Below are 12,810 nucleotides of genomic sequence, written 5' to 3'. Positions count from 1 at the left end.
CAAGAACAACAGTGTCATTATGTTGGATCTGCTCTAGAAAGGCTGTAGAAGCATGGACTATATGCCAAACTGAAAAAATGCCTCTTTGACCAGCCTTCCCTCGAAGTTTTGGGCTATATCATCTCCCCAGGGGGCATTCAGATGGATTCCCAAAAGATAGCATCAATTCATGACTTAGTAGCTCCCTGGAAGCCCTGTGAATTATAACACTTCCTATGCTTTGCCAATTTTTATTGGTTGGTTATCTCCGACTTCTCAGGCAAAGTGGTTCCCCTGACTTCACTCCTTCGCAAGACCATCTGGTTCACTTGGTCACCCGAAGCCCACAATGCCTTCGCCCAGCATGACTTCATCCAGCTCAACTCCTCCTTCACCATGGCTCCCATCCTGGTGCACCACAATCCAACCTGCATGTTCATTGTGGAGGCCAATGTGTCCATCGTGGTCCATGGGGAGGTACTCTCTCAGAAGCTCCAAGCCCAGCAAGTCTTGCACCACTGCACATTTTTAGTCATCTCTTGCAAGCTCACCCTAGCGAAAATAAATTACGAAATACTAGACGAGCTTCTTGCAACTAAAACTGTGTTCGAGGAGTAGTGCCACCACCTCGAGGGGGTTCGGTACCCTGTTTAGGTCTTCACAGACCATAAGCTTGAATATCTCTGCAAGCCCCAAATTTTAAACTGAAGGCAGTTAAGGTGGGCCCTGTTTTCTCTGTTCAAATTCACCATCATCTACCAACCTGGGTCCCAAAATGGAAAGGTTGATGCCTTCTCGCGAAAAGGACAGTACTATCGTGAGGAGGGCAAGGAACCTACTGTTGTGCCACCATATCTCCTCAAACTCCATAATTTCCTCAGTGCAGCTATTCACTAAGATCTGATCTCCCTTATTTGGTTCGCCTCGAAGGAGGACCCCTCACCTGGGAGCCACTGTTGTCTAGAAAGTCTGTCTCACTTTGAAGCATCTTCTGAACAATAGACCTTCTTGCGAGCTAGACTGCCCGTTCCTGGGATCCTCTGGGTCTGCCAGCAAGTCAACTCTGTCGCTTTCAAATTACAGCTGATCCCTGATCCCTTAAGGTACATTCCATGTGTTCTCCACATGTCCCTCCTAAAACCTACAGTGATAACCCCTTCCCTGGCCAAACCACTCCTCCATTTCTACTGGTCAAAGTCCAGGACTACAAAGAGTATGAGGTGCATGCCACCCTTAATTCCATATGCACCTGGGCACACCTGTCCTACCTTGTAGACTGGAAAGCATATAGACTTGAAGAGCTTACTTGACAACCTGCCTCCCATGTCCACGCCCCCAACCTGGTAAAAGAATTTCATGAGGTTCATCCAGAGAAGCCCAGTTCTTCCCCGTCCTGTCCCATGCTCTTCCCCCTCCTGGAGATATGCAGGTCATGCTCCTCCAACCACAGTATACCGAATATTATTGGGAAGTGCAGCAAATGGATCCCGAAATTTTGTAACTTGCAGCAATCTGAAAAGAAGGGCCCTGAAGAGGGGGGAAGTGATGTAAGAAACCACAGGGCCTAGGCACAGTTGCCACGAAGAGGAACTGAGAGGCTAAATCCTGCAGGAAGTCCCACCCTATGGGGCATGAGTGACAGCTGTCCATGATTCCCTGGTAGGCTGGCACTCTCCATCTAAATCAGGAAGCCCTTTCCTAGAGTTGTCTGAGCAATGCAGACCTCCCGGCTTTTGATCTAGGCTCACATCCCAACCCTGATCCTGTTTTACTGTCTCTAGCCTCAGACCATTGCTGACCCCATGCTGACCCCAGTGAAATATCCTGACCTGGCCTGACCCCGATTCTCACCGCACACTCTCAATTTGGTAATGGACTCTGACTTTAGTTTTGACCTAGTCCCGGATTGATCTCTGACCTTCGGCCCCAATACTGACCAACTCACTCCATACCCACAGGCTGCCCATGACCCGGTTCTGACAGCATGTCTTTCCCCTTCCCCACCCGCATCTCCTCTGAGCAGGAATTCCTGTCACTCACCTGGACAGGGGGAGAGGGGCCTGGGATGAGAGGCACATGCCCTGTTTTCTCTTAGGATCATAGAATATCAGGGTTGGAAGGGACCTCAGAAGGTCATCTAGTCCAACCCCTGCTCAAAGCAGGACCAATCCCCAGACAGATTTTTGCCCCAGATCCCTAAATGGCCCCCTCAAGGATTGAGCTCACAACCCTGGGTTTAGCAGGCCAATGCTCAAACCACTGAGCTATCCCTCCTCCCTCCGGGAGGAAGAGTCTGGATGTCAGAGGGGATCACTTGGGAAGCTCTACACATCTGAAATTCCCTTTTTCCTTGTAATGCCCAGGATTGGCTAGCTGTTCACACTGTCCCCTGCTATGTGAAGTGAGTGTAATGGCTGTAGACAGTTCCCTGTTGTTTGTCAAGGGCTGGGATCCTTTGCTGCAAAGTTGTTTTGTTGTGGCTGGTTTGTGTGTTTCTGCTGAAGCAGGAATGGGGTCAGGGCCTGCCTCTCTGCCTGGGGCAGCACAGAGCGTGGTGTCTGCAACAGTGGCATTTCCCCCACTCTTCTGATGGCTTTTGAGCCCTGTGCTTTCACCTGCCAGTTCAGTCAACTGTTGCTTAGATACAGGTGTGACGTAGGGTGGAGCTCTGCATGCCTCTGTTTCTCCTGGGCTGGGCTCCAGGCACTGGTGTTGCTGTCATTCAGCCCATTTCACTTGTGACTGTAGCTATACCTGAAGTCTGTGGTGGTGGGCGACTATGCCACGTGTGTCTGAAGCATCCCATTCTTACTCAACTACCCAGCTGCCTTGGAACATACATAACTAACTTCTTTGCTTCACAGCTTACCTGCATTCTGATTCGCTTCTTGATGTGCAGAGTTCCCTGCACCTGTGTCCTGTAAAGTGCACGTGCTGACAGGCTTGTTCTTGGTCTCTTTTGCAGTGACCTTAATCACAGCACGCAGTATGTGCAGGGGCTGGCACTCTGCACCCTCGGCTGCATGGGCTCCTCTGAGATGTGCAGAGACCTGGCAGGAGAAGTGGAGAAACTCCTCAAAACATCCAACTCTTACCTAAGGAAAAAGGTACCTCAGGAAGTTTCCAAACTGCTTCTTTACAATCTAAAGCCTGGGACAGAAGGAAGGGGGGGATACTTTTAATATTTAATGTGCTGGGTGGCATAGGGCACATCAGCAAGGTATTTCTCTGAGAGTACAGGTACTAGCATGATAACTAGCGTCCAAAGACCTCCCTTTATCTGCAATGCAGGTAAAGCATGGGTGGTATCTGTGGTCTGGACAGAATAGAACTCTTGTCCCAGTGTGTTCAGAACTAACAAATCCATAAGGCATTGGCCAGGATTTTCTCAGTATAGAGACGTTCTTGCACATGTACTTGTTAACACGTTTCCAGGTGAGTTAAGTGTGCAAATTAGCTCTAATATAGAAGTGGATCCTCTTAAGAAGTCTCTGTTTCTGGCCCGCAGATGGTTAAGCTTGGAGTCTGCGGGCAGTCAGTGACAGGGAGGGGTGTGCTAACTGTGCTTCTCTTCTCTTGCAGGCAGCACTGTGTGCTGTGCATGTCATTAGGAAGGTGCCTGAACTCATGGAGATGTTCCTGCCAGCCACCAAAAACCTACTGAATGAGAAGAATCATGGTAATGTCAGCAGGCAAGGCCCAGGCCTTCGGAGGCAATGCTCCTCCATGCAGGGGTGGTGCACACCCACCATCTAACTTGTTGTCATACAGTTTTCTGATCGGTGTCCTTCCAGTTCTGTAGAAAGAGAGCAAATGTCCCGTGTGCTACAAGAGGCATAGAGCTATATGTGATTCTTGCTCCTGCAGGAAATTACACAGCACAGGCTGCAGGGTAATCAAATGGTCTTTCTGTTCATTTATCAAAGTACCTGCTGCTCTCATTTCAAGACAGGTGAAACACATACAGAGTAAATATGGTGAATCTGGGACTCTAGCAAACTGTATTATGTAATTCGTGGTATGTTTCTCCTCTGTAAGGATGGCAGTCTGAGGTTCCCCATTAAGTCTCTCTGACTCCAGGTCACTCTTGCTTTTTGTGCAAGGCAAAAGATTTTCTAGCTGGTAGGGTTGCAAACTCCACTTGGGATCTGAAAGGTCAGCTTCTGTCTGAGATGATTACTGTTTATTACTGTTAACTTGGAACTGATGGATGAAGCAGAATGGAGTTCAGCTTGCATTCCCAAAGCTGAGAGATCTCTGCAGTGCTAACTGGAGCAGAGTAATCAGACAGTTCTTAAGTTGCACAGCAGATTGCTGGGTAAGAAAGGGCCATCTTTACATAATTGCTTTTTGGATCGTAACTGCATTTTAAAACCGATTCTTACTCTGTTTAGAGTAACTTTTTGCAAGCTTGAAACAAGACTTCCTTTTGGAAATGTACTTACTTTATTTTTCACATCTGTTTTCCAAGCTGGAAGCACTTGTATAATTATGTATTTAAAATAAGGATAAATATCCAAACAATTGACTTCGTGCCCATTCACATAACCCAGCACTCAAATGACAGAATCTTTGACTGAAACCAGTCTTCTATATCTGGCTACGCAGTATCGTTGGGATATAGATGGGCATTAAAGCATGCCATAAAGGGGTCACAGATAGAGACTGTGTTTCAGAGCTGAGGCTCTTGTGTGGAGAGTGGCCCTAACAAGTAGTTCCTTCCCATTTAAACCAATGCATAGCTGCAGCAGTATCTCTGGTAGCCAAGTAAACGTTTGTTTCCTTCTCTAGTGAACATGTTCATGTCATTTTATTTCATTGGGGTGTTAGGCTGCAGCACACCTGGGAGATTGTGGGGGAAGGGGAGGGCGGGTTGCTTGTGGACTGTGCTACATGTGGACATTGTGAACTTATTTAGGTTTTAAAATGCGCTAATTGGAGTACTTAGTGCAGGGACTAATTAAAATGGTAACAGTATCAGCACCTCAGTCTTTAATATATTTATCCTCACAGCACCCTTGTGAGGCAGGGAAGGATTAGTGTGCCTGTTTTTACAAGTGAGGAACTGTGACTTTTCCAAGGTCACACGGGAAGTCTTTGGCAGAGCAAGAAATTGGGCCCAGGGTCTCCTGAATCCCAGTAACCTGCTCTCCTTCCCTCCCTTACGTACCAAGAAAAATGAACTTCAGTCAGCTCCAGTATTATGTCAGGAGGGCTTTGCATTGTACTGTCATAAGCCACCTCATAATCTGTCAGACCAGCAGAAGAGTGCAGATCTTGATCGCCCCATCTCAAAAAAGATATATTGGAATTGGAAAAGGGTAACAAAAATGATTAGGGGTATGGAACGGCTTCCATGTGAGGAGAGATTAATAAGACTGGGACTCTTCAGCTTGGAAAAGAGACAACTAAGGGGAGATATGATAGAGATCTATAAAATCATGACTGGTGTGGAGAAAGTGAATAAGGAAGTGTTATTTACTCCTTCTCATAACACAAGAACTAGGGGTCACCAAATGAAATTAATAGGCAGCTGGTTTAAAACAAACAAAAGGAAGTATATTTCTTCACACAACGCATAGTCAACCTGTGGAACTCTTTGCCAGGGGATGTTGTGAAGGCCAACACTATAGTAGGGTTCAAAAAAGAAGTAGATAAGTTCATGGAGGATAGGTCCATCAATGGCTATTAGCCAGGATGGCAGGAATGGTGTCCCTACTCTCTGTTTGCCAGAAGCTGGTGTGGCAAGGCACCTCCTTCATCTCGCCAGATTTTGCGCTTCCCCCTCTGGCCGTGGTGGGCCTGGGGTAATCCGCTCCACTCAGGGCAGGCTTTGCCTTCCCCCTTCTGTGCTCCCTTGGTCGTATTTTCAGGGCAGGCCTCAGGGTTGGCTTAAGGGGTGATCCTCCACCAAACAAAAAGGAAACAGTCTGATAAACACAAAACCACTGGGGGGATACCTTTCGCTGCCTCCTCGTTGGGGCAGGGTGTCTCCCTGTTGGTTGCCCTGGGGTGTCAGTCCTTCCCCTAGCAGGCACTCAGGTTTTGCTGTTTTCCCCCATGGGAAGGAGCACAGCCTCTCAGCCTGGAGCAGCTTATTTCCCTGCTGCCACTAGCCTAGCAGCAGGTTGTCACCTTCTCTCTCTCCCCCTTTCTCTGCCCAGAGGAGGGTTTTTTTAAAGGTCTCAGGCAGCCCTTAATTGGATTCAGGTGTCCCTGACTGACCTGAGGTAAGCCCTTCTCAACTTGTAGGAAAAAGGGCCTTTAACATTCTAGGGCTCACATATCGGCCTTCCAAGACCCTCTTGCAGCTGTCCGGCCTGACTTTGTCACACTGGGAATGGGCGACGGGATGGATCACTTGATCATTACCTCTTCTGTTCATTCCCTCTGGGGCAGCTGGCATTGGCCACTGTCAGAAGACAGGATACTGGGCTAGATGGACCTTTGGTCTGACCCAGTCTGGCTATTCTTATGAAGATCTGAGGCCTGCTTTTTGAAAATGACCAGGCATCAACCTCCTAGAACATCTTGGTGTCAGGCAATCAGCAGGACTAAAGGAGCTTGTGCACCAACTGTAGAGCTCTTTGTAGGCCAAAAATGAGACTTTTAAGTGCACCTGGAAATGGTTTAATATAGACTCTGGGACATGGATGTTGCATGCTCCCTGTGACAAGCATTGCTGAGCAAGCAGGCTGGCGTTTTGTATGAGCTGAAGTTTGAGTGTCTTTCGGGGCAACTCCAGTGGTTACAAAAGAGAGAAGACTGTGTCCAAAATGGAAGGCTGCAGCATCCTACCCAAATGTAAAAATAGCAGGGAAGGGAAACCATTTTTGCCCATTGCTCAGGGTCCAGCAGAACAGCTAAAACATGGGCTTTACCAACAAATTTGGAATAACCCCTACATCCCAGGGGCAGATACCAAGTCTGCCATCTCCTCCAGATGTTTCTGCCTGCCCATCAGATCTCCTCCCTCTTCTCTGGAATTGTGGGACAGCTTATGGGGTTGTAATTGTAGGCAGCTGGTAATTAAAAACAAAAAGCAACTTGTTTGAGCATCTCCCCATGGGGCTGCTAAGAGTTACTTTGACTGCAAGTTGATGGCTGGTGAAATGTTGATCTGGGTTGGGCCTACAATCTAGGCCATGCCCTTTTTTAACTAAAAGGAAAAGGAATGAGTATAGGCTCTTGCAGTGGAGCTTTTCAGTAGCTGGTCAGACTGGGTCGTGGATGAAAGAAAATATTTGTACAACTGTTGATTCAATGTAAATGATTGAAGATCAGTCTAGATAAGTCAAATGTTGATGGTAGGTTGGAGGAAGCAACTGGAGAATAGAGCAAAAATATCATCTGCTTTTTTAGTGTGTGCCCACAGCTTGTCACTTTGAGGGTCTTGTTAGATGCTCAGCTTGCGTTTAGATGATCAAATAGCAAAAGTGACCAGGATGGTGCGTCTCATCTGCGCCTGATCAGGAGGTGCCCCTTAAATCCACTTAGAAGCTCATACTAGTGCAAAATAATAAACAATGTCATTTATTAACATAAGAATTGCCATGCTGGATTACTCTAATGGTACATCTAACGAACTATCCTTTCCCAGCCAGTCGCCTACCAGATGCTAGGGGCAAGAAATCTAAGTGGGAATTAGGGAAAGCTTTTTCTTAACCTAAGTCATTAGTGCTTGCCTTATGTCATAGAGCCATTAAGGTTTATATCTTTAATGTAATCTCATTTTAACTGATGTAACTGAGAGTGATTTTAGCTGTATAAACATCTAATCCTTTTTTGAATCTTAGTAAGTTTTTGGCTTCAGTGATATCTGGTGGTAGTGAGTCCCTCAGGTTGATGGAGCATTATGGGAGGAAATCTCTTCTGTCCTCAGTTTTAAATTTCTGTTTCAGTTTTGTTGAATATCGCCTTGTTCTTGTCTTATAAAAGGGTGAATAGGAGCACCCGAATGAGCTTCTGTACCCATTTGTTAATTTTGGATCCCTCAGTCCTGCCCCCCTTGTTTGTCTCCTACATAAACTATCTGTCTTTTCAGTGTCTCCAGACATCTAATGATTTTCTTAGCCCACTTAATAGAGAGGAGCAATCTACTGCAAGCACACAACTCCAGTTCTTTGCACCGATTGCTTGTTGGTTTTGACCTATAAAGCCCTGAATGGCTTGGAACCTGCCTCCCTGTGTGAAACTGACTCTATTCAGAGGCATGTAAGTTGGAGCCTCTTTAGTGCATGAGACATAGAGCTGCTGGCAGGCATTCTCCATAAAGACCCATGAACCCCACTTGCTGGGACCCAAAACAGCCATGCCCACCTTCTGGCCATAATCCAGCACCCCCAGTTCCCAAAGGCAGGGCCAGAACCACCTGTAGGTAGTGTCTACGCTGAAGTGCTACAACGGCTCAGCTGCAGCTGTGCCACTGTAGTGTTCAAAGTGTAGATAAGTCCTAAGCCTTTTTTTGGCAGGGTCTCTCTCTCTTTCTCATGGCCTGTATTGCTGCTACTCTAATACACACAGTACATAACAATCGAGTGCTCTTCAGGGCATGCTGCAAATGCAGTGCCTCTTTGTAATTTATCACTTAAATCAGCCTCTGTGGCAGATGACTGGCTGGTATCTAATTAATGCCTATTTTTAAAAAAGGCTCCAGAGGCGATCCTGGCAATTACAGGCCAGTAAGCCTGACTTCAATGCCAGGAAAATTGGTTGAAACTATAGTAAAGAACAGAATTATCAGACACATAGATGAACGTGATATGTTGGGGAAGAGTCACCACGGCTTTTGTAAAGAGAAATCATGCCTCACCAATCTATTATAATTTAAAGGTATAAACAAACGTGTGGACAAGGATAATCCAGTGGATATAGTGTACTTGGACTTTCAGAAAACCTTTGGTAAGGTCCCTCAATAAAGGCTCTTAAGCAAACTAAGCAGTCATGGGATAAGAGGGAAGATCCTCTCATGGATCAGTAACTGACTAAAAGATAGGAACCAAAGGGTAGGAGTAAATGGTTAGTCTTTACAATGGAGAGAGGAAAATAGCAGGGTCCCCTAAGGATCTGTACTGGGACCTGTGTTAGTCAGCATATTCAGAAATGATCTGGAAAAAGGGGTGAACAGTGAGGTGGCAAAATTACTCAAGATAGCTAACTCCTTGCAGTCAGCTTTGGACTTACAAAGGGATCTCACTAAACCGGGTGACAGAATGGCAGATGTAATTCAAGTGTTGATAAATGCAAAGTAATGCACATTGGAAAAAATAATCCCAACTATACATACAAAATGATGGGGTCTAAATTAGCTGTTACCACTCAAGAAAGAGATCTTGGAGTCATTGCGGATAGTTCTCTGAAAACATCTGCTCAATGTGCAGTGACTGTCAAAAAGGCTAACAAAATGTTATGAACCATTAGGAAAGGGATGAATAATGAAACAGGAAATACCATGATCCTGCTATATGAATTCATGGTACACCCACACCTTAAATTCTGTGTGCAGTTCTGGTAACCTCACCTCAAAAAAGATATATTAGTGTTGGAAAAGGTGCAGAGAAGGGCAATGAAAATACTTAGGAGTATTGAACAGCTTCCATATGAGGAAAGATTAAAAAGAGTGGGATTTTTCAGTTTGGAAAAGAGACAAATAAAATAAAATAAAATAAATTAATGGAGATATCCCATCTCCTAGAACTGGAAGGGACCCTGAAAGGTCATCGAGTCCAGACCCCTGCCTTTACTAGCAGGACCAAGTACTGATTTTGCCCCAGATCGCTAAGTGGCCCCCTCAAGGATTGAACTCCCAACCCTGGGTTTAGCAGGCCAATGCTCAAACCACTGAGCTATCCCTCCCCCCGACAACTGAGGAGGGATGTAATAGAGGTCTGTAAAATCATGAATGGTACAGAGAAAGAAGAGGGAGGTGTTGCTTACCCCTTCCAATGACACAGGAACCGGGGGGAGGGTTCACCCAATGAAATTAATAGGCAGTAGGTTTAAAACAGACGTAAGGAAGCACTTCTTCACACAACACACTATCAACCTGTGGAACTTGTTGCCAGGGGATGTTGTGGAGGTCAGAAGTATAACTGAGTTCAAAAAAACAATTAGATAAGTTCCTGATAGTTCAATCGATGGCTATTAGCCAAGATGGTCAGGGACACAAAGTGTGCCTAAACCTCCAACTTCTAGAAGCTGGGACTGGACTACAGGCAATGGATCACTCAAAATCACCTTGTTCTGTTCCCTTCCTCTCAAGCATCTTGCATTGGCCAGTTGGAAAGCCGGATACTGGCTAGATGGACCATTGGTCTCACCCACTATAGCCATTTTTATGTTCTTGTTGCAGGCATTTGCGGGGGTGTGTGTGTTTCAGGTGGGAGATGTTTTGTGGGATTGCTGCTGCTATTTTTCCTTTATGGCTTTCATTTTAATTTTTTTTTGTCAGGTGCCTAGAGCCTTTATAAGTGAAAACTAAATAACTAGACTTGTTTCTGGCCTTGTAGGTGTTCTTCATACATCAGTTGTCCTCCTCACAGAGATGTGTGAGAGAAGCCCAGACATGTTATCACACTTCAGAAAGGTAAGTACAAACTGTGCATTAGTATCGCCGATAGCTAATGTTTACCTGCTTCTTCTAGGCTGACACTTCCATCCTTGGTCTTAGCCAACAGGATGTGTCCACAAGTTTGAGCGAAATCTGTGCAGCTAATTTTAAATGAGGCACATGATGATAATGCAGGCTTTCAGCTTCAAAAACAGTGTCATACAATATAATCAAATAATTAAATTAGAAGTTTTCCATGGGGTTCGTCTTTGAGTCTCCTTGTGAGCATGGGAGGGGGTAAATTATAAGATACTGACAAATCACTTATGTGCATGAAGACTGTGAAACTTGTCCCAGAGTTAAAGTTGCAGCAACTCCTGTGATGAAAGTCCTGTAAATGCATTATTCCTCATGTAGCTGATTGCATCAGTGACATCTGAAGTGGGATAAAATTTAATCTCCTTTTTCTTTTTTATTTAAAATGGGGAACTAAAATCACAAGCTTACACTGTTAACCTTACAGTTTATACATTCCACTCAGGAAAAGGCAGAATTGAGGTTTTCATAGTATAGCTAGGCTTCGCAGAATTCAATTTTTATTTTTCATTATTTTGATCTATAATATCAATGTTTATTTTAAGCATTTTATCTACTTTTATCAAATGTTCATAGTTGTGCAAAATTGTGGGGAGGGTGTCAGACAGTAGGGGGAATAGACAATTATTTAATGATAGTAGAAACTAAGATTCAAAAGGTTAAAACTTTATACTCATTAAAATACAAATTGTCAACATCACATAGTTAAGTCCAAAGCAGACTGCAAAGAGTTACAAAGGGATCTCACAAAACTGGGTGACTGGGCAACAAAATGGCAGATGAAATTCAATGTTGATACATACAAAGTAATGCACACTGGAAAACATAATCCCAACTATATATACAGGATGATGGGATCTAAATTAGCTGTTACCACTCAAGAAAGAGATCTTAGAGTCGTTGTGGATAGTTCTTTGAAGACAGCTGCTGCATGTGCACCGGCAGTCAGAAACAGTAACAGTCTGTTAGGAACCACTAGGAAAGAGATAAATAATAAGACAGAAAAATATCATAATGTCACTATATAAATCCATGGTATGCCCACACGTTGAATTCAGTTCTGTTTGTCCCATCTCCAAAAAGATATATTAGAATCAGAAAACGTGCAGAGAAGGGCAACAAAAATGATTAGGGGTATGGAACAGCTTCCGTATGAGAGAAGATTAATAAGACTGGGAATTTTCAGCTTGGAAAAGAGACGACTAAGGGGGGATATGACAGAGGTCTATAAAATCATGACTGGTGTAGAGAAAGTGAATAAGGAAGTGTTATTTACTCCTTCACATAACACAAGAACCAATTAATTAGGCAGCAGGTTTAAAACTAACATAAGGAAGTACTTTTTCACCCAATGCACAGTCAACCTGTGGAACTTGTGGCCAGGGTATGTTGTGAAGCCCAAAAGTATAAATGGGTTCAAAAAAGAATTAGATAAGTTCCTGGAGGATAGGTCCATCAATGGATATTAGCCAAGATGGCCAGTGATGCGACCTCATGCTCTGGGTGTCCCTGGCCTCTGATTGCCAGAAGTTGGGAGCGGACATTAGGGGATGCATCACTCAGTAAACTGTCCTGTTCTGTTCATTCCCTCTGGGGCACCTGGCATTGGCCACTGTCGGCAGACAGGACACTGGGCTAGCTGGACCATTAGTCTGACCCAGTATGGCCGTTCTTATGTGTCAAAATATACAAAGTAAATACTCTTAAATCAAACTCTCCTTAGTTCTCAAGCAGCATTTTTCTTACTTTGCCTGTAAATTTCGGTTATCATCGATGGAAATATTTTTTCATTGGTTTGTGTATGTGTATGATGAAATAGACGTTTACCAACATTTACTGGTTAAAAACCTAATGCTTCAGCCTAAGTATAGCTAACCTGTCCACATTGCACACAGCGTGTAATAAGGGGCATTTTTCCCAGGGCGGGTAGGAGTTTCAGAGTCAGCAGTGTTCTTGTCTTCTAGCACACTGTCCTAGCCCATGCCTCTTGTCACTGCCTGCTGTAATCGCTCTTGCTGTATCTGCTGCTTTCAGAACTTAAAACTGCCAAATTATAAAGATTTCCTTCCAGAATGATTTGGAAGGCGTTCTTGGTGTACAGTTCAGATTCCTTTGGGCAAAGGGGGAATTGGGAACCAAATGAGCCAGAAGAAAGCAACTGGCCAGTTGCTCCACTGAAAAATCCT

General features: G+C 44.7%; 1 protein-coding gene across 1 annotated transcript in view; it reads left to right on the top strand.

Moving 5' to 3' along the window:
* The window catches only part of AP1G1 (adaptor related protein complex 1 subunit gamma 1), a 92,281-nt gene that overhangs the window by 44,710 nt on the left and 34,761 nt on the right, over positions 1-12,810 (top strand). The window contains exons 4-6 of the mRNA XM_065416888.1: positions 2,945-3,086; positions 3,562-3,658; positions 10,488-10,564. Of these exons, the coding sequence (XP_065272960.1) occupies positions 2,945-3,086; positions 3,562-3,658; positions 10,488-10,564 (316 nt within the window). The remainder of the gene's footprint in view (positions 1-2,944; positions 3,087-3,561; positions 3,659-10,487; positions 10,565-12,810) is intronic.

This window comes from Emys orbicularis, chromosome 14 (assembly GCF_028017835.1).
Source record: "Emys orbicularis isolate rEmyOrb1 chromosome 14, rEmyOrb1.hap1, whole genome shotgun sequence".
Taxonomy (NCBI): Eukaryota; Metazoa; Chordata; order Testudines; family Emydidae; genus Emys; species Emys orbicularis.
Note: the sequence above shows the minus strand (reverse complement) of the source record. Positions and strands in the feature narration are given on the sequence as shown.